At 40.3% G+C, this 22,658-nt stretch overlaps 1 protein-coding gene across 2 annotated transcripts in view; it reads left to right on the forward strand.

The window, feature by feature from the left end:
- SV2C (synaptic vesicle glycoprotein 2C) overlaps window positions 1-22,658 on the forward strand; it is a 143,819-nt gene that overhangs the window by 80,175 nt on the left and 40,986 nt on the right. For both annotated transcript variants that reach the window (XM_089512830.1, XM_089512839.1), the window contains exons 3-4: window positions 1,232-1,412; window positions 13,369-13,520. In XM_089512830.1, the coding sequence (XP_089368956.1) occupies window positions 1,232-1,412; window positions 13,369-13,520 (333 nt within the window). The remainder of the gene's footprint in view (window positions 1-1,231; window positions 1,413-13,368; window positions 13,521-22,658) is intronic.

Genomic DNA, 22,658 nt, shown 5'->3' on the forward strand with positions numbered 1-22,658 from the left:
TGAACTTCAAGAGGGTTAAATTGCACCTGAGAGATTTGATCAGGGTAAACATAGTGGGAACTTCAATTCAGATCAGATTCAGTATTACATTTTTTATTTCATATCAAATCTCCCCAGATCTGCCCGATACAAAATGCTAGTGTGAATGGGCCCCTACTTGAAGATTTTATTTTTCTGAAAGGGGAGGATGGCAGAATGTGTGACCTCAGTGGCAGAGCACAGCACTTTTTGTTCTGCAGCTCCCACAATGGACTGCAGGGATTCTAAGGGCTGTAGTCCAAAAATGACTTTTCTAGCCCTTGAAACAGAGCCATGGTGTGTAGTGAATCTCTGTCCAATACATATTGGTCTATGAATGGAGAGATGCATTAGAAATATTTATTGTTAGAAATGTCTATTGTTAAAATAATAAATTAATCTTAAGATACTGTTTAATTGTTGATATCTTTACATACTACCATCTCTGAATGTGGCAGTTTATGTAGAATGTTGCCAACATTGGTCAGCGCAATTTTGAAGTATGAATTAGTTACTTTCTGTCCTGGATATGGACCTTAATTCACTGATTTCTTCTCATTGCCGTTTTACTTTGCATTTTTGAGAGAGAAATTCCTAGTTCGGCTGGAAAGGGAATGGCAATTATGTCAATTAACAGTGCATTCCTAAACTTATCTTCTCAGAAGCAGGTGCCACTGAATTACGTTGAGGCTAACTCTGAGGCAAGTTACTATTGCATTGTAGGCTAAATAATGTCAAGTTCCCTTGTCCCTGTGGAAAAAATCCTACCTGATGGTGAAGTAATGACTATAAAACTTATTGGAGGTGTGCTGCTGAGGCAAACAGAAATATTTTCTTATCCATTCTTTTAAAAGAGATCAATAACTTGAGGAAGTGAAATTCTCTTGAGGCATATTCATTCTAGAAATAGCAGTATTGTTCAATATTTACTTGTGGAATTTCTTCTCAAGCCCATATTCTTTGTCTTACTTTCTTGCAAACTGAATTGCATCTAACAAAATTAATATTAAACCTTCCATAAGGCAAACATTAAATAATGTATTTGTATGTAGTTGTATGCAAAATACCCACGTGTAAAACCTGATCATTGCAGTTATTTCAGAAGTAAAGCATGTCATGTGAGGGAAAAGAAGAAACAAATAATCAGGATGTGATATTAAGAGTTGTGCAGGCCCTCATTATATAATGTAATTCTTTTTTTGTGTGTTTGCAGGTAGCATAGTATACCTTGGGATGATGGTGGGGGCATTCTTCTGGGGAGGCTTGGCGGACAAGGTGGGAAGGAGACAAGCCCTTCTGATATGTATGTCTGTCAATGGATTCTTTGCCTTCCTTTCATCATTTGTCCAGGGCTATGGCTTCTTTCTCTTCTGCCGATTACTTTCTGGATTTGGGTAAGCTTTTCTTACTTTATCTCACTTTTAAAACTTAACTTTGTGTTCCTCTTTGTATCATTAATGACTGCTTGTTAATGACCTCTCCTGCCTTGCCTTTAAGAGACCAAAGTTTAGGAAATTGAGCCTGATGGAGTTTCTCAGTCTTGTCTGTCCATTTCTTTCTTGTTCATTGTCCCCTCCTTGTTCTTCTGTTATAGGGATGGTCTCTACCTAAGGTAGGGGGGTTGAAGGGAAAAAAGTGTTTTCCTTTGATCCAACTGGATGTTTAAAGAGTTGTGGGAACTTATTCCTGCACATATTCACTGTATCCTAGTAAATGTTTTTGTAAATGATCAATTTTGAAATCCAAATACTATACAACATAATATTAAACAATGTTGTATAAACAGTAGTAGGAAATGATCAGAGATCATTTGCTTCTAATGTTGATTACCCGCCTCGATCCATGATGCAATACAAGGAGAGGCGGGATAGAAATTATTTATTTATTTATTTATTTATTTATTTATTTATTTATTTATTTAATGTACTTTATTAAGTTGTCAAGTGGTTGTTTATTACTTTCAAGCCCTACATGGTTTGGGTCCAGGTTGCCTACAGGCTCACCTTCTCCCATACAATCTTCCCTGTATGCTCAAGACCTCTGGGAAATACTTGCTTCAACAGGCCCGGACTAGACTGGCAACCATTTCCCAGAGGACCTTTTTGTCTGCTGCCCCTAGACTGTGGAATGACCTGCTGGAAAAGATACGACAGCTGAAAATGCTAATTGCATTTAAAACAACATTAAAGACACACCTCTTCCAGCAGGCTTACCTAGTCAATTTTAAATTATGACTTTTTAAGAATGTACTTATGTCAGTGTATTGTAATGGTTTCATAGTATTGTATTTTACCTGTTGGTTTTATGTCTTTTCTTTTTAAATTGTGTTTTATATTTTAACATGTATGCTGCCTCAAGCCTTGAGGACAGGCAGGGAAGAAATAAAATTTATTATTAATATTTATTACACATATATAAACATGTGAAAAAATAATATAATACAGTTTTAGAAGCCTGCCTGCCCCACCTTTAGCAAGATCTAATCAATAAATACAATATCGACTTAAATGTAAACACAGTGACTTCAAGTCAGACAAGGAATGTTACTACAGAACTGCTACCTTCTATTACAAATTTGTCCTTCTTGGTAAATTACCCTTTACCATAAATTCCTAATTTCCTTTTAATCTTATTAGATGGTTAAAGTTTTACTCCCAATTACGTATTCTGTAGAGTTCCCAGGTGTCTCTTCTTTGGTGTTTTAAAATTCAGTCCAAATTAGGGTGATATGGCATGACCCAAATCACATATTTTACAATATGTACCAGCTAGGCTCCCACCAGACAGACCTCTGAGCATTTGATATACAGCAAATTGTTATCTTGTGATGCCTGAACTACCATCACAAGATTTCACAGCAGCCTGGAGATCATACAACAGAAGTGCAAAATTGAGACAGCCTTGTATAAGGCCTGTCTAACGTGATATAACTAGTCTTAAGCTGGCATGCAACTTTTGTCTCGTATTACGGTTTGAAAACCTGTAACCTTAAGTAGTTAGAATACTTAATGTCTTAACGATTTCATATCAGTTATGTACTTAAATACTTCCTAATCAAGCTTCAATGAAGAATACATTTTTCATTTATTTTAATATATAAATTTCCTTTATTTGAATTTATTTATTTTATATTCGTTTGGCTACTGTTTTCTTCCTTATGTTCATTCAAGTCATTTCTGACTTATGGCAAACCCTGGAGGTTTCTTGGGGAAATTTGTTTAGAGAGGTTTGCCATGGCCCCTGTGAGACTAAGACCTGATACAGATGAGCAAAAAGCACCGTCCTGGGGCCGATTTAAGGGCTTGGGAGAGCAGAGCAGCCCCACACTCCGAAGCCCTACTACACTCTCCTGGCACCGTTTTGGCATGAGCACCAATGATGTGCATTGTGCACCATATCCAAACAGTGCAGCGCACAATGGACGTCACCGTGCCACTCCAGGGTGCTAATGGTGCCTTGGCAGTGGCAGAAAAAGGAGCCCCGTTTTGCAGCTCCTTTTTCTGAGCACATCATTGCCACAATGTGCGGTCCCCGCCACAACGATGCGGGGGATAGGTAGGTGGCCTCTGCCCGCCCCTTTCCCCCCATCTGTCCAGCCCCTAAGAGAGTGTGACTTGCCCAAGATCACCTACTGGGTTTCCATGGCTGAATGGGGATTTGAATATTAGTCTCCAGAGTCCTAGTCCAAAACTCAGACCACTGGATCGTACTGACTCCTACTTTAATCCTAGGTACTGTTAATAAATTTATCACTAATTTTCTATTTTCCTAGTTCCAATAATGACTAGTGGATTTTGCCTTGTTTATTTTGTTATTCAGGTATTCCTTCCAAAAGGAAGCACTTTTAGAATGAATTCAGTAGCCGGTAAATCCTACTGAAGATCCAAAGATTTCTGATTTATCTAGACCTTGTCAAACTCATACTGAAAGGTGGGAGTGAAGGATTCCTTCTTTCTTTCTTTTGAACCACTTTTCTTACCATTGCAAACAAAAATATTTTATTATGTCACCTTCAGGGTTGGTAAACATTTTCCATCATGTTCAGAGTAAATTTATGGGCTTAGAAGATTGTGCGTCCTGTCTCCCCAAATCTGTACTTTTTGCACCTCTCTTTGATGTTGGCTCTCTAACACTGGGGATACAGAAGTCTCTGTGTAGAGACTGGGAGAGGTTTTTTTTTTTTTTTTTCAGGAGCAGAGATCTGTATAATATTGGGAGTTACTTCCAGTGGCCATAAGATTACAGTCAGAATGTAGTGATGACCTGAATTATGTGTGTATGTGCCTTCAAGTCACCTGTCAAATTATAGCAATCCCCATTAGCATGCCCATTTTTCTAACATTTGTTATTTTATATGAGATACCATCTTATGACAATTTGACACCAATTTCTCTTAATTGAGAAAGCACATTGAATTTCTTGGATAAATAAATACTTCTACAAATCTGCATGTGTCTGGGAGGACATCCTTCAGTGTGTGTATTTTCAAATTTCTTGGGTTAGTGTGTTTGTTTCTGACTACAGTATGTGCTTTCCCTAAGCACATGGTCTGAGGGGACAGGGCTTGTGCTGAGCTACTGACTTGTTTTGAGGAGGAGCTACCTGCAACTAACTCTCCAGTCCCAGAGAGTCTTTTGGGAGAATTTGTTCAGTCAAGAGTGAGGGTCAGTTGAGGTAAGGCAATTTATTTTTGTCTAGTGGAGGCTTGCTGGTGTGTGCGGTAATGTCTGTTGTTCTAGTGTACTTTGTCACCTTTGTCTGATGGGTCAAGGCTGATTGGATTTGTGAGCTAAGGGGAGGTGTGATTGTGTGCTCATTAGCACTCTATTGTACTATTGGATGTAGACCCAGGTCCTGAGCACCTAGTCCCAGGAAGGCAGAGCTCAGAGGAAGAGGGAGTCAGATTTGCCTGGGGAAGGAGCTAGCAGCTCTCTGTATAGCTATAGCCTCATTCTCTTGAGCTTGGTCAACAGGCATGTTTTCCATGGGAGCTTAATGGAGGAATTTTTGATGGGGAAGCCCAGAGACCTGTTTCAGTGCCTGCTTAAGACTTCTGGATATGGACAGTGAGGGAGCCCCTGCAGTCCCCTGCAACAGTTGTGGGATGTTTGTCTTCTTGCCTAGGGATGTGGGCAACTTCATCTGCACCAAGTGCAAGTTGATACCAATATGGTAATTTATTTTGTGGTACTCTTGACTATCATAAGTTTGATTTGTTTGTACAGTCGGCCCTCCTTATACACGGATTTACCATGCGCGGATTTGAGCATACGCACATGGCAAATCCGGGGATTTTGTCCTCAATGGCGGCACGCGTGCACGCGCACCACCATTGGGGACAAAATCCGCCTCTTCCCCTCTTTCCTTCCCTCCTTCCCTCCCACCTACCTATCTATCTACCTACCTACCCTCCCTCCCTGCTTACCTGCTCCATCGCCGTGCGCCTCCTCCTCCGCCACCGCGGGAAAGGCCGGGTGCTGCTCGTGGAGGCCAAGAGGCCTGCAGGCTGCACCCGGCTCTTTCACGGTGGCGGCGGCGAGGAGGACGAGGCCTGGCTTCGTCCTCCTCGCTGCCACCGCGAAAGAGCTGGGTGCAGCCTGCAGGCCTCTTGGCCTCCAGGCTGCCCCCGGCCCTTCTTCCTCGGCGGCGAGGGTGAGGAGGGCGAGGGCAAGCCTGGTCCTCCTTGCCCCCGCCGCCGAGGAAGAAGGGCCAGGGGCAGCCTGGAAGCCTCTTGGCCTCCAGGCTGCCCCTGGCCCTTTAAAAGCGGCGGAGGCAAGGAGGACCAGGCTTGCCCTCGCCCTCCTCACCCCCACCGCCGAGGAAGAAGGGCCGGGGGCAGCCTGGAAGCCTCTTGGCCTCCAGGCTGCCCCCGGCCTTTTAAAAGTGGCGGAGGCAAGGAGGACCAGGCTTGCCCTCGCCCTCCTTGTCCCCGCTGCCGAGGAAGAAGGGCCGGGGGCAGCCTGGAGGCCAAGAGGCCTGCAGGCTGCACCCGGCTCTTTCGCGGTGGCGGCAAGGAGGACGAAGCCAGGCCTCGTCCTCCTTGCCGCCGCCGCTGAAGAAGAGCCGGGTGTAGCCTGGAGGCCCCTTGTCCTCCAGGCTACACCCGGCCCTTTAACAGCAGCAGCGGCGAGGAGGATAAAGCCTGGCCCCATCCTCCTTGCCGCCGCCACTGAAGAAGAGCCGGGTGCAGCTTGAAGGCCTCTTGGCCTCCACGAGCAGCACCCGGCCATTTTGCGGCGGCGGAGGCCAAGGCCGCGAGGAGGACGAGGCCAAGCCTCCTCCCTCGCGGTCTCGGCCTCCACCGCCACAAAACGGCTGGGTGCTGCTCCTGGAGGCCAAGAGACCTCCAGGCTGCATCCGGGCTTTTTACAGCGGCGGCAGCGGCGGCGAGGACGAGGTCAGCCTTCGTCCTCCTCGCCACCGCTGCCACCATGAAAGGGCCGGGTGCAGCCTGGAGGTCTCTTGGCCTCCAGGAGTAGCACCCGGATTTTGCTGTGGCGGTAGCGGCAGCAGCAAAAACGCGGCGGCGGCGACCCAGGTAAGGAGGGAGGGAGGGTGTGAGGGAAGGTAGGTAGGTTATAGGTAGGTAGGTAGGAGGGAGGGAGGGAAGTTAGGAAGGAGGGGGGAAAGAGGAGGGGGACTTTTCTTTCCAATGGCGGCACACGTGCACGAGCGCCGCCATTGGACAGAATGGGGCTTGAGCATACGCGGATTTTGGCATACGCGGGGGGGGTCCGGAACGGATCCCCTGCGTATACCAAGGACCCACTGTAGTTGTATGTATGTACGTATGTATGTATGTTTTTATAGTTTTAATGTGTATGTTTTAAATTAAATAAACTTTATTTTTTTAAAATTGCTTCTTGTTGGCTCCAGTGTTGAATTTGGGCTCCTGAAGTCACTTCAGCAGCCATTTTATCCAATACAGAAGCTTCCAATTTGGAAAAAAATGACCGCTGGAGCAATTCAACATTGGAGCCAGTAGGAAGTCGTTTTGAGGAAAATATCCATGTGATAAAATCAATCTAACTTCTGAATTTGGCTCAAATTCAGAAGAGGTAAATCAGGGAGTGTGATATAGTCCTTACTCTGAATTCTACTTGCATATGCATAATGAGGGGATGGGACCCAACTCGAAACACAAAGTTCATTTATGTTTCATATACACCTTATTGCCATAGTCTAAAGTAAATTTTACAATATTTTTTATGTTATGGATGAAATGAGGTTTGTGTACACTGAACCATCAGAAAGCAAAGAGGTTACTTTTTCACTCACTTGTTTTGACAATTTTGGATGTTTGAATATTTTGGATTTTGGAATTCCTGATAAGAAGACTCAACCTATAGTGCAATATTAGTTGCTTTGTTAGCAGTAAATGTGAGTAATGACAACAGGGATGGATTCCCCCCCTCCCCATTGTATATATAAAGGACATATATCAAGTTTTATAGCAGAGAAGGGTTGTTTATGAATCAGTATAGTACTGAGTGACACAAAATTCTTCTAGGCTTAATTTGCTCCAAGATGACATCTTGATTTGTTCAGCTGCATGAGGATTTACAACAAAGACTAACAGCATTATATCTAAAAATATTATCATGTTAGGAAGTAATTTCTCCAGGACAATTACATCAGTTGTGACACATTTGTTTCAGTGGAAGCAGGCAATGGTTTGAGAAGGGCAGCTAAAGGATTTTCATCCTGTAATATACAAATATATTTGGTAGCTAGCTGTGCTTGCAGCAGAATTTTGAGCTGGGAAAAATAATAATTTATGTGAAGAAACACTCCAGTATTCCAGGTTTATATTGTTCTACAGATCTGTATCATTCATAATATGAGTAGACACCCTTTTGATAAAGATGAGGTATTTAATTATCATTATAGGGGGAGCTTTTGTGTTAAATAAGTAAAGGACTCACTGAGATATGAAGGAGTGTAGAAGAGCTGCCTTCTTAAATAAGAATTTTATCTGTACATGGTGTTTTGTGTGCATATCAGTGTTGCCTGTGGAAATTTGCAGAGGAATAGATAAATTGGAATTACTGTAACAGGCTAAGCAAGGAGAGGAAAGAACAGAAAAAGATTTTTTTTCTCCTGACTCTTGAAATGGAGAGTAAAAAATGGATGAATGTTTTAATTTTGTTTGTTTTTTCCCCCCTCTTTTTTTCCCTCATCAAAATTTTGTTTCCAATTTTTGTGTCTTAAGTTTGTTTCCATAATAGGTTTATTCTGTTTCCAAATCAGGTTGAATTTTTATAAAATTTGCACAAAAATTCATACACACTTTATGTGCATTTCTAATATACATATTTGTATACCCAGTTTTACTTTATACTGTATATCCATTTTACAAGTTATTTTCCCTAGTATGAATTTTGAATATTTTTATTATTCTGTGATTTTTTATGTGCACTTTCCCTCAATACACAGATTTTGTACCTATCTTTTGTTTGGATGATTGCATTCCAAAATCCATGAAAGTGAACCACTAAGAATAACTGTTTGCATATTGGTTCATAGGCTGTGTAGTTGATAAATCAGAATATATGAACTACTGTATTTTCCGGCGTATAAGACAACCGGGTGTATAAGATGACCCCCAACTTTTATTATAAAAAAATAGAGTTTAGGATATACTCACCGTATAAGGCTACCCCTATTCCTTGGAAGCCGGCCTCCAAAGGCCTCTTAGAAGCCGGCGGGGGGCTGCCGGCTCCCCAGGCTTCTGGAGGCCTAAGAGGCCGGTGGCCCCAGAGCACACGCGCCGGCTTCTAAGGGGCCTCCGAAGGCCCCTTAGAAGCCGGTGTGGGGCTGCCAGCTCCCCAGGCCTCCAGAGGCCTGAGAAGCCAGTGGCCAAGCGCGCGCACTCGGCGTACAAGACGGCCCCCGACTTTTGACCCATTTTTAGAGGGTCAAAAAGTCGTCTTGTATGTCAAAAAATACGATAAATTAATTTCTCTTCCAGCCCTTTTGGAAAGAACTGCTCAGAAATACTATGAAAGCTACAGAATCTTAAAATTTGGTCTGCACTATGTTTGCCTATCCTTAGTCGAGTGGTCTGCCTAACGTTAGGGAATCGAGCAGGGATCAGCAAAGCGATTAATAATCACATTTTTATGCATGATTATGAACTTGAGAAGATTTTTTTGTTTTGTTTTGTTTTGTGCTTAAACCAGAGTCCAGCTTTCTCTTAAAAGTAAGTCTTGGAGATACCAATCTTCTCAGTTTCTTTGTCTCTGGATATTTCCTACTGAAAGGTGTATTTCTTGTAAACACAAATATTCTTTCTAGTTAACACAAGTGATACAGGTTGCTTTGCAAAGTCATTTTTTAAAAAAATATTGACTTGGACCCATATGAGTGACAAACTGGAATGTATGTCACAGTTCAGCATAATACAGTATTTCTGTATTTCTGCTTGGTGGCTACTCGTTGTTCTTCAGATTTGTCCAGTAAGTTGGAAAATTCCAGTCTATAATTACCTCGTCTCATGATAGCTTATGGTTTTGTAATCATTTTCCCCAGGAAACCTCCTTTTTTGCTAGAGTCAGTTTTCAGGATTTCAGAGAATGGGATGATTTTGAGGAGGAGGAGTATGCTTCATCTAAACAACAAATGGTACATGGCTACAAATGTACCATGGTATCTAAGGATCAATATAACTTTTGTATTAAAACATGCCATAGTCTTTGTTATCCCTGTCCTTTCTTTTTAAAATAATTATGGAGCCATGAAAGAAGAGAAGATTAACCCTTCCTCTGTGCCACTATACCACTGAAAATTACTCTGATTTGTTGCAAATGCAGGTTGAAGAGTTTTAGTGGGAAAACAAAAGTCTAATTGTTTAAGCAGAAATTGTTGGAAAATTTTTGCATTATCTTTCTCCCTCCTTGGATAGACAGGGAATTCCTGCATGCAAACTCCTCTCTCATTAAAACTAACCATGTGACTTAGGTCACTCCCTCTTTGGGACTAACAGACACTCTCTAAAGATTTTCAACTGAGCTGTTGTGTTTCCATCTTCCTACTCTCTCAACGTTCTTTGGAATGATGGTGAGATAAACATTTCTTTTAGCTGAACTGTTCACTAGCTAGTTTAGGATATAGCTTCTATGTAAATATAGATTAAAGCCATCAGTAAACTTTTGTTTTAAACTGCAAACTATGTGTTTGTTGTTGTTGTTGTTGCTGTTGTTGTTTTTTGGAGTCAGTCTCTGTTCTTAGGAAAGCATACTTAGACAAGAGCACATTTCTGCTAGACCCTAAAAGGCATGGCTTTGACATTTTTGATATTCAATATTTTTGTTCCCTTAACAAAGGCTGGAGCCTTAGGAAACTTAAATAACCCCAAGAGAAACCCACCCGTTTATACAGTGACTGAGAGCCAGTGTGTTTAGTGGTTTCAGTGTTGGACTAAGACTCTGGACTCAGGGTTCGATTCTCTGCTCGACTATGAAAACCACTGGGTGACTTTGGGGAAGTCACATGCTCTCAGCCTCAGAGGAAGGCAGTGGCAAACCTCTTCAAAACAGTCTTGCCAAGAAAACCCCATGATAGAGTCATCTTAGGGTTGCCACAAGTTGGAAATGACTTGAAGGCACACAATAATACAGTGACTCAAGTTTAACAAGTGAAAGATGCATGAAAAATAATAAAAATGTTTAATATCAGAAATCATTGAATATACAATATTTAAAGTCTGTTGTACAATATTTAAAATTTGAATCTGTTGTCCCATGTGTTTATTTAAGCACTATGGTCACCACTGACATAAAAATTCAGAAGCTTATGGTAATCAAAGGCTTAATTTCAGGAGTTATGAGCAGCTTATGTAGAGTGGGAGCTGCTTCTCTTTTCTCATATGTGGTTGATAAAAAACCCATAAACTTTCAACTTGTAGTAGTGAATTAATTTACCCAGTTACCAATTTTACTAAATTTATCCAGTCAGTAAAAATCTGAACAATAAATGTAACATATTTATAGGGATGCAGTGGCTCAAGTGGTTAAGACACTGACTGTTGATTGCAAGATCGGCAGTTTGGCAGTTCAAGGTGCCGCTCCCATCACTAGTCCCAACTTCTGCCAGCCTAGCAGTTCAAAAGCATGCAAATACAAGTAAATAGTTACCACTCTAGTGGGAAGGTAAACAGCATTCTGTGCAATCATGCTGACCACATGATCACAGAGTAGTGTCTGACAATGCTGGCTCTTCAGCTTAGTAGCAGAGATGAGCACCACCCCTGTGGTCAGATATGGCATGACCAGTTTGTCAACAGGGAATACCTTTACCTTTACCATATTTATAGTTAGTATCCAGTGTTTGCATAATTTCATGTGACTTAGTCCATTGAGGAAAAATGCTGTGTCCTGTGTTTGGGAACTAAGGGTAAAAAAACATAAAAATAAAGAAATGAAGGGGCTGATACTGTTGGAAATACATTTTTAAAGGCCTGCAGTCACAGATTCAGCTAGTGTTTTTGTTCTGTTCTGCTTAGTTTCCGAAATCATTCTGTAAGTCACCATATTGTAGCTCTCATCTAAACTCACCCACCCACCCAACCCACCCTAGTTTCATTTATGGATTCTTCCTTCTGGCCTTCTTTTCTTCTCCCAGTTCCTCTGAACCAGTGTGGCTTAACCATTGGTTCTTCATCTGTTTTAAAATAATTTAACTCCTAGAATCCCTGATCTCTGGTTTTGCTGACTGGGGCTTCTAGCAGTTTAAATTTAAGGGCAAGTGGAGGACAAAAATTGAGAACCACTGCTCTAGACCTTTCGCAGTCCTCTTTTCTCTGTTCTCCCTAGCATGCTGGTCTCAGTCTCTTGATTTGTGTTTCTTCTGTTTGTATTCTTATATTCTTGTAGTTTTGAAGTAGCTCAGTTCCTGAGGAGCTCAAAGAGACTATTCTACCTGACCCACCCCTCTTTGACATTAGGGCACCTCAGCAAGTTACTAGACTTGTCTGCATGGACAAAAAAACTCCACTCTCACCGAGACCTTTGAACTACAACTCTGGATACTACAATTTGAATCCCTGGTTGGTTGTGAAAATCCACTAGGGCCCTTGGGCAAGACACACTCTCTCAGCCTCTGAGGAGGGCAAAGATAGCCCCTCTTGGAAAAAATCTTGCCAGGAAAATCCTGTAATAGGTTCACCTTAGGGTTACCATAAGTTGGAAACAATGTGAAGGCACAGAACAACACCAATAAGCATAAGACGTGTCCCATCATTCAGCAAGTGATTCAATGAGTCTAGTGTACTTGGACCTTACCCATAGGCTGCAGGTCTCCTTCTCCTATCAGGCAAAACCTAGCTGCCATCTCTGAGCTCTGCAAATAGCTTGGCTCTTTTAACAGGCTGCATTCCCATTTACATTGTTCAGAGGACTCCCCCCATGAAAGTGCAGCATGTCCCCCTTTCTCTTGCCTGCCTCTCCTGCCCCACCTTTCTTGCTACTTCAGGAGCTGCAGGGAGATGGAGGAGCATCTCTCTTTGGCATGCTACTATGACTCTGTGTCAGGTGTAGGCAGTGTTCCAATCATCAGTAGTAATGGGAAAATTACAGTTTGCAGACTTCTTTACATCTGGCATGTACTTAAGACTTGTGCCAGGAGGGTGAGAGACAGCCACATGTTTCCTTGCTATTGCAGATCAACAAGAAAGTTTAAGATACAAGAGTGATTTAGGATAGGAGGCACAACTTTTAATTTAGGAGATTATCTAACAGGGTAAAATCAGGGAATAAAAAGGCATAGTCCTGGCAAAGTTGCATGATCACACTTAAGATTTTCAGACAACATTACCCTTATCCAGGACTTAACCCATGGAGAGCCAGGAATGCTCCAGCAACAAACCATTCCTGGGACTTCCCCATGAATGGTTTGTTGCTGGAGCATTCCTGGATCTTCATGGGTTAAGTCCTGGATAAGCGTGATCTGTCTGGAAACCTTCAACCCGATCCTGTGACTTTGCTGGAAGTGTGCCTTTTACTCCTGGCTCCCCCTCCCCCCATCTAATAATCTCCTTACTTTCCATTTTAGGTTAAAATCCAGTCCAGAGATGGATTTTCAGGAATCGTAAAGCTTATTTTGCATTGAAGCAAGGCTGCTAGCCCAACTGACCATGGATAATATTCAGCAGCATTACTAATTGCAGTGTAGTTGCTCTCTTCATAAAGGTTTATCCTTAGATGTCTTAGGTAAATTATTTCCTAACAGAAGGTTCAGTGTGGGCCTCCCATAAAAATTCCCTTTGTAGTTAAAGAACAATACATTTAAGAAATACAGAGCTTATTCATAGTTTCTACTGTGTTTTGTAATGTGTCCCCTGTCTTGAATTAGGATTGGAGGAGCTGTTCCAGTTGTATTCTCATACTTTGCTGAAGTCTTGGCTAGAGAGAAACGTGGTGAACATTTAAGCTGGCTTTGCATGTTTTGGATGATTGGAGGTATCTATGCCTCTGCCATGGCCTGGGCGATCATTCCTCACTATGGTAAGAAACATATTTCTCTTGCAGAGATCTTCTTTTGCCAGTGAACATGAACTCTAAACCATAATAAATTGCCTAACTGTCCAGTTTATTTTTGAATTGTATGACATTCAGTGATGGAATGTTTGATCAGTGAAATGAATGTGTGTACTCTTCAGCAGGTGGCAACGGTATGTTAAAGCTTATGTGTTTTTTTACATTCTTGTAACTCTACGTTAATGTATTGTCTCAGTCCTCTAGAAAAATAGAAACTTGTAGCCAGTTTTGCCTAATGGTAAATGAACTAGTTTATTTCTTCCCTAAAGATATTGTTTGAAATGTACTACACTCTTTCCCCACACCCAAGTGCTTCTGTAACTATGTTTCCCAGTGCCAGACTCTGGTTTTCTTCTTTGCTACTAAGTTAATGTCATTAGTCAATTTCTGATCTTGGGGGAGGAGATTATGCTCAAGAAAGAAAGCAGCACGAACACAAAAGTGCACCCAATCTTTCTCTCAATTATCTCTTCCTTTTACACCTCTCCTCCCAGGATTCCTGACCTGTTTTGTCGCAGAAAGGCTACAGCCACACTGCAGAAATAATCCAATTTGACACCACTTTAACCGTCATCATTCAGTACTGTGGAATCCTGGGACTTGAGATTTGTTGCACCAGAGCTCTCTGACAGATATGGCTAAATGTCTCCTAAAACTACAATTCCCAGAATTGCATAGCACCAAGGCAATTAAAGTGGTGCCCAACTGGATAATTCTTGCAGTGTGGATGCAGCCAAAATGAATCATAGTATAGCAAAACATTTTCTAGAGAATTTCAGAGGAAAGATTGAGAAAATTTTGCTTTCTGTTGTCATCCATTTTTTCCATGCATACTTTTTATGCTCTACAGATTGTAACCATTATGTGACTTAGCTCTGATGCCATGCACACATTGCAGAATATATGCGTATGTGGAAAGCTGTTATAAATTGTTGATATTTACATGTTGTGAACCAAAGCTTCAAAGTAGTTGTTATATACAACCAAGTCAGAAGGAGTGTAGCAGCACCTTTAAGATAAACTGGTTTTTATTTTAGCATGAGCTTTCATGGATATACACCTACATTTCCTGAATAAAAGTGCCCGGCCACAGAATGACTGCGCCTCACATCATGTATTAGCCCACCGCTCTGTCCTCATTATATATATATATATATTTAAAATTCTGTTTTAATAGTTATTTTAATTGTAACATGTTTAATCCTGTTTTAAGAGGAGGAATTTGGGACACAATGTTGTGAATGTGGATTTTAATGTGTTGTGAGCCGCTTTGATTGTCTCGTTACAGAAAAGCAGGATAAAAATTAAAGTATTATTATTATTATTATTATTATTATTATTATTATTATTATACTTATTCAGATGCAGTACAGAGTAATATCTGGGCCTCAGAAGATAAAGTATATTTACACAGTGGTGGGAGTGTATGAAATGTAATAGGATCGAGAAGGAGCCAAATTATGACCCCTGCTCTACACTTTCAAAGGGCTGCATAAAGTGATACAGGTCTTTCAGATCATTTCAATGGTCAGTTAGTGCTGATGAGTGAAAGCAATAAATCTGCTTACTAAAGGTCAGGGTTCAAAACTGTCTCTGAGAAGATTCCTTTTCCTGCATTTAGAAGAATTGTGTGCAGTGGTGGAATAATTTGGTGTATGCAACATAAATGGAAGATTAGTGTTTATATCAACAATGGAAATAAGTTACTACCTCAAACTAAAGTTGCTAACTCACCACTAGATGGATGGATAGATAGGTAGATAGTTTAATTCAATTTTAATTGTAACTTTTGTAAATTTTTAATTGTACTGTGCTTTTAGACTGTAAGCCCCTTTGAGTTCCAGTTTTGGGGTGAAAGCAAGGTACAATGATAATGATAATGAACAGATGTTTGTGTGTGCATGCATACATGTGTGTGTTTTGTGTATGTATGTGCATGTATGTGTAGATAGATCGCTAGATGTTGTTGTTGTTATCAGCTCATGGCAACCCTGTGGATGAAACATCTTCAAGCCCCCCTATCCGCCACTGCTCTGCTTAGATCTTGTAGATTCAAGCCCATGTCCTCCTTAATTGTGCCTATCCATCTGGTGTGTGGTCTTCCTCTCTTTCTACTACCTTCTACCTTTCCTAGCATTATCATATTTTCTAATGTATTATGCCTTCTCATGATGTGGCCAACAGCCTCAATTTGATCTTTTTGGCTTCCAGGGAGAGTTCAAGCTTAATCTGTTCATAGAATAGCTTGTCAGATTTCTAAAAGAGAGGTAAGCTGTTTCATCATACACTTCAGTGTAGCTGCCACTGAATTTTTGTGGTAACTGGCAGCTCTGTCATGAGGAAGATGCTAGAGAGTCTCCATATCATAGAGCCTTACAAGATCACAAAGCATATTTATCTCTTCTTTTACTGAAGGGGCAACCAAGAGGGAGGGACTTAACAACAGATTCAGCTGGAATTCATATATCTGGTACGGGAAGGCCAAGGTACATAGAGAATCTGAGCATCACCTGGAAAGGATGAGCCCTATTAAGAGTTTGGACACAATTTAAGAAAATGATCTACAGGAAAATTCCAATTTGGGTGTCCCCACACAAAGCATTTTTGGGAACATAGAAACTGATAAATGCATGGGGATATCTTGTCAAAAACGGCACAAAAGGAATATGAGATTAAACATATAGAGGCCTTAAAAGAATTTGATCTCAAAACACATTGATTGCTTTACACACATGAGTTTATCACACGGGAGGCAAACATCCTCCTCCCGTGATTAAATCACCATTAAATCCTGTTAATAGCACAATGGGGGGACGATTATCACACACACACACACACACACACACACACACACACACACACACACACACATTCTTATCCCATCTGTAAAGAGTAATGGGGGCATCATTTGGTATTAATGGAAACTCCCGTTACTCTTTACAAAGGGACAAGAAAGGGAGAAACAAACAGGAGTGTGATAATCTTCCCCCAATCACGCTATTAACAGGATTTAATGGAGATGTAATCATAGGAGTAGGACACTTGCCTCCTCCATGTGATAATCTCCATAGTTAAAAGAGAGATATAAGATGGACTTTAATTTGGAAAGCTTTAGAGACAAAACTAGAGAATATGATGAGGTTTCACAAGGTCCAGAAAAGGGGGGGGGGACCTGCAAAATTGTAGAAATTACTACTGGATAGAGAACATGATTTAGATCAAATGATGGATACAAGGATAAAGTGGGCTATCCAAATGGGCAAAGAAATCACCTTGGATAGCTGGAGCTTTTAAAGAATAAATACACTAAAATTTACTAAATCCCAAGATTTAAAAGAAAATCATTGGAATATGACCCAAAGATGGCATTTAATGCCTCAGAAGACATAGTTTTACAACGGAATGGATTAGGAATTATTTAGCAGTCTGAACATAGACACACGTTATGTAAATGATTGATTGAATGGATTGATTGAATGCTAGCCTCACTAGCTATTGTTGCTACGTTTTTTCTGAGGAATCCCAGTAGACTATAAGACTGTTATGAGTGATAATGGGGGTAGGTGGGAATTCTTATTTGTTTATTCTTTTCTCTTTCTTGCAACTGCAGTCAAGCTGGGGTGGAGGAGAGAAATTAGAATCACTGACATGTCAGTCATAAAGCAGGATTGTGTTTACATTAACCATGATAAAAGAAGAAAAAGAAATAATTTTTCACCCTGCTGTCTCTACAGGAGCTGTGCCCAAGAGACAATAACAAAGCTACTTCACACCTTGGAAAGGAGTTCCAGGTGATTTATTGAGATTGCTGCTATACATGGCACCAGGCACCAAACTTTAAAATTTGGAAAAAAGCTTCCCTTTATTGCTGTTGTTCTTAACTGCATTCTAGTTGACTTTGACCTGTGATGACTCTAAGAATGAGAGACCTCCAAGTTACCCTATCCTCACCCATCTTGTTCACCTCCTGAAGATTCATGGCCATGGTTTATTTGATTAAATCTATCCACATGGAATGCAGCCTTTATCTTTTCCCATTGCTGTTCACTTTACCAAGTGTTAGTCTTTTCTAGTGAGTCTATTATTATTATTATTATTATTATTATTATTATTATTATTATTATTCTGTAGATTTACACAGCACTGTACATACAAACAATAAAATAGATAAAGTAAACCTGCCCATGGTGTACAATCTAAGAAATAATAGCATAATACATATAAATAATAACTAACAATACAGGAATGGGTTCAATAAAGTAAAGTAGGCAACAAATTAAAAACATCAAATAACAAATAATACTCATTCTTCTCACAATACAGACAAAAACTGACAACCTCACTTTAACCACCTTTGCTTCTAGGGAGAGTTTAGGCCTGGTCTGCTCTTTGACTTTTCCATTGGTCTTTTTAGCAGCCCATGGTATTCTCAGAACTCTTCTCCAGAACCACATCTCAAAGGAGTTGATTTTCTTCCTCTCGGCTTACTTCACTGTCCATTTCTCATAACCACACACAGAAATGGGAAATATAATGGCATGGATAAACCAAACTTTAGTATTCAATGATATATCTTTACACTTCAGGATCTTGTCTAGTTCTTTCATAGCTACCCTTCCAACATCTAGTCTTCTTCTGATATCTTGACTTTTGAGCTCAAGTGTGGAAAATCTTGAAGTATTTCAGTCCCTTCAGCATCTACTTTGAAATTAGGTAGACTTACCTATATTTTGTAGAATCTATTCCTCAGGGTAAATGTTGTGCTTCACATGTTAAATTGTGGTTCCATATGTTTGGTGGTCTTCTTAAACATGTGCAGTATGGCAACACAGAGTTGGGGTGGATCTACAAATGCTGTTGCATTTGAGCCTGTCATGTGATTTTGTAAATATATGTGATACAGGTTACCAGGAAGGAAGCAGAGCCCTCCAGAAAATCTAGAGATGGCTTGAGCCCCACTCTCCCAACCCCATGTTTATACTTATGCCTTTTCCATGCTTTGATATGGTGATGTAGGGTTGTTATTGATATAGAAGTGGTTACTTTATTTTTTTCTCATTGAAATCAATAGCAGGGGGTTCTGTGTGCCTGGAGCTTGTGTAAAGTTGTGCTGCTGATGGGGTCTACCAGATTATTGTAGAAGTATGTTTCTCTGCAGAACCCCACCCTTGGTCAGTTATTCTACTGTCCCATCTTTACCAGTGGAATAGATGTGCTGGTGGCATATTCCATGAGCATATCAATAATGCTGACAAGTTGTCTGATGTTCTACTAATATTATGGATCTTCTATCAAATGCAGCTAATCAGCCAGTGAAATCTTCAATATAGGATTTCTCCCTTAATATGAAGACCTATGATAATGAAAGCATCAAGAAAATTCAGTATTTAACTCAACACATGTATACATTTTACACATAAAAAGGTTTGGGAAGAGGAGGGATCAGAGCCACCAAGTCTCACAACCCTCCTTGAACAACTCTCATGCACTTCGATGGTCCTGCCCCACCATTTGAGAACCTATGTTTTCCTTGTCCAGTGCAAATTTTGCATCCCCCCATTTAAATGTTCACATTTACTGTAGTTGATAGTTCATTTAACACATTTGCTTAATGAACACTGAAAACACTTCATTAGTGAGTTCAGTAATTAGCCTTCTCTGTGATTCTGTAGGTTGAGTGGGAAATAAAAGAAGAGGGATGTTTGTCCAAAGGATGAAAAAAAAGGTGAAAACCCACTAAAGGGAAACATCATGCTAAGTGTAGCAGTTGTGTCAGGCTCAACTTAGGTAGGTCAGTAGGAAATTAGGAATTCTACCGCTCACTTAAAAGGAGCAGAAAGGAAATAAAAGCTGCCACACCACAGAGGGCCATAAAAGTATGAAAATGTTTAGATAATGCAATTGTTGTTGTTGTTAGTTGCCTTCCAGTTGGCCTCAACTCGTGGCAACCCTGTGCATGGGAGCCCCACTATCCTCTACTACTCTGCTTAGGTTTGGTAGATTCAGGCCTCCCTAATTGAGTCTAGCCATCTGGCATGCAGTCTTCCTTTTTCTACTGCCTTCTATCTTTCCTAGAACTATTGGCTTTTCTAATGAGTCATGCCCTCTTTGTCTCATGTAGACAAAGTATGACAGCTTCAGTTTTGTCATGTTGGCTTCCAGGGAGTATTCAGACTTGGTCTGACCAAGGGCCCATTTGTTGTTACTGATGGTAAGATCCATAGTATGAATTGGATCATGTGAGTCTGATTTGTCCCAGGGAGATCATTAAATATGATTCTTTCTACCCCCTTCATTTCAGGGTAGGAAGCAGTTCCTATAGTGTGCACAGAATCTAGTATAGCCATAGTTAAGTGTCTTCTGAGCACTAAATGGTTACTGCATAGCCTTTGGCAGTTACACTGGACTGAGATAGAAGGGAGTTTGAACTGGGTAACTGTTCTTTTTTGGATTTGCTTTTTTGTGTGCCTTCCTTGATGATCTTTTGGTTGCATTTTTAATCTGTTTTGTTTTAGTACAGCCACTATATCCAGTATATAGTCATAGTGGTCATGGATGCTCTTTTGCCACCATGTTTGCAGCCTAATCCACCCTGCCAACATGTTTCAGAGGGGTAGGAAACCCTTCAGAGCAGATTTTGGACTGGGCAGTAGGGGAAAAGCAGATATCTTTACAGTACTTACCTTGAGCATTGGGTTTCAACATGTTGAATTTAAGCATTTGAATTGCAGTTTGGAGGAGAAACACTGTATATAAACCAAATAAACAGATAAATAATTATTTGCTCTCTTGCAACTCGTTTGCTGCACTAAAATTGTGAGCACTAATGCCAAGTGAGGATAAAGTTCTTCCAGCAGACCTTAGGATGCAAGACAAGACTCGCTTACCCCCATTACTCCTTGTTGTTGAGAGTTAATGGGAATGTGTTTGTTTTTATCAAGATATTAATACTTGCTATCATTGAAACAGGATTCATCTCCTTTTAATTGTTGTTGGAACATTGTCCACGCTGCTTTGTCCTGAACTACATAAATCCACTTATTGGACCGTATGAAATTACCACAAAGTTACTGAGGGGAAAAATGGTTAGTTTTGGATATCCATAAGAATTAACTTGGAGGTGCTGGGTTTTTTTTAAAAAAATCATGTCATGAGGTAATGATGAAGATCAGCAGACTGGAAAGGTATAATTTCTGAGAACATAGATACAAGTATATTATGTTAAAACAAATAAATAAATAGCCAAATAAATGTTATGGAAATATAAAACAGCTTTTTAAAAACAAAGAGTGTTTGTTCAGTTGCAGTCTTTTCTTAATTGTTATATATTGCTCTAGGGATCTATGCTATGTTTGTGGTGGGAAAGAAGTGCATAAATAGGGTATACAGTTGGAGTCTTCATTTGTTACTTATTCATACACTTCTGTTTGTATGCATTTTAAAATGCTCTAAGTGAAGAACAGCACTGAGTGAGACACAATCAAGGACTCTACAGCTATGCTGTGGGTATATAAATCTCCGGGGCTGCTGACTCACTGAGCCATACAGTCAGCTCAATTACATGCTGCAGGCCTTGTAATGAGATTTTCAATGGTATCAACTTAGCATTAACCCACAGTGGCCTGTTGAGGCTTTCTGTTGTATAATTAGAGTCTTACCTTTCCAAGTTCATGTTGCCTCTGATCAGCCTTGAACTATTTGTTATTGGAAGTTCAGTGTTAAGATTTTATAACTGATGCCCAATTGTTTTTCAAAACTAGCCTGTGATACAGTGGCTCCTAATCTTTGCTTTTAATTATTTTTAAACTCACTGACTTGAAGAGCTCTTGTGAAGTCTAAAACAGTTTTTCTCAATGTGGCATCCTCTGGATATACTGGGGTACAGGTCCGATCATTCTTCAGCCATCATGGCCAGTGCTGGTTGTAGTAATGAGGTTGATGCCCAACACATCTAGAGGACATCACTTCAGAGAAACTAGAGAAGAAGGTAGGTGGAAGCATATGTAACTATAGTAACTGCCTGTTCCACCCTCTACTTATTTCTGTTTACTTCATCTTTTGTTTCACTTGTATCTGAGGTTTAGAATGCAAACCCCTTTGTGTGGGGAACTATTCTCTTGTTCTTTTGTAAAGACCCATATCTATAGATGGCATTACAAAATAAATAATATAAAACTCTCTGGGATTTGTTGTCGAAAACTAGGATACAGGAATACCTGGAATACAGGTAAAGAAAAGCTAAATTTGAATCTATTCAATATGAATAAGAACTAATTATGTTATGTAGTGGTGAAAGATAATTACAGTATTTATTTCTTTTACACTGTTTGGTGTCCTTGATGGAGCTTTTCCAGTGATTTGGGACATGTGTTATGGCCCAGTTAGGATGTTTGAACCTTCAGTAGACTGCCGTGACATGTTTACAAGGTACTTCAAAGACAGAATCACTTGTCCCCATCACAATTTACAACCTACAGTTCACACAATTCAATTTGTGGAACTGTTCAGGTCAGGATACTATCTGGCTGGAAGTGTTGGGTCGTGCATATGGTTTTTAGATTTTAAAAAACTGGGCTGTAAGGATGTAGACAAATGTTTTATAAAGCCCAGCCCACTTACCTTTTTGCTCAGCTCTTATCCCTGAGCAGCTTATTACAAGGAAGGGATGACTGACTGGAATCAGAGTATTATAAATTCTTCCTTATGAGGGTGAGATTCTTATCCCTGTAAAGAAAGTGGTAGTGTAACCATTTTGGGGTGCTGTTGTTCTATGTGGAGGATCTAACCATAACATGGAAAAGTATTCCCTAAATGGATAGTGTGCCCAAGTTTATAGTGGTTAATTAGATCTTGAATGAACTGGATTTCCTAGGTCCTTTTCAGTTTGGGCACTAAACTGCCTTGACCATCCTATGGAGTAATTTTTTATAGGAAAGGGACAGGGGAATGCAGCTCCACTTGTCTGAGACCTTTTGATAACATGAACCATGATATCCTTTTGGGGGGCTGATATGGACAATATAGTTACATTGTGGCTCTGCTCATTTATGAGTGACCATTTCCAGAAGGAGCCAAACATTTTTGTTTGACCTCATGACATTTATA

Source organism: Sceloporus occidentalis, unplaced genomic scaffold (assembly GCF_023333645.1).
Source record: "Sceloporus occidentalis isolate IW3139 unplaced genomic scaffold, rSceOcc1.0.p SCAF_1, whole genome shotgun sequence".
Lineage (NCBI taxonomy): Eukaryota > Metazoa > Chordata > Lepidosauria > Squamata > Phrynosomatidae > Sceloporus > Sceloporus occidentalis.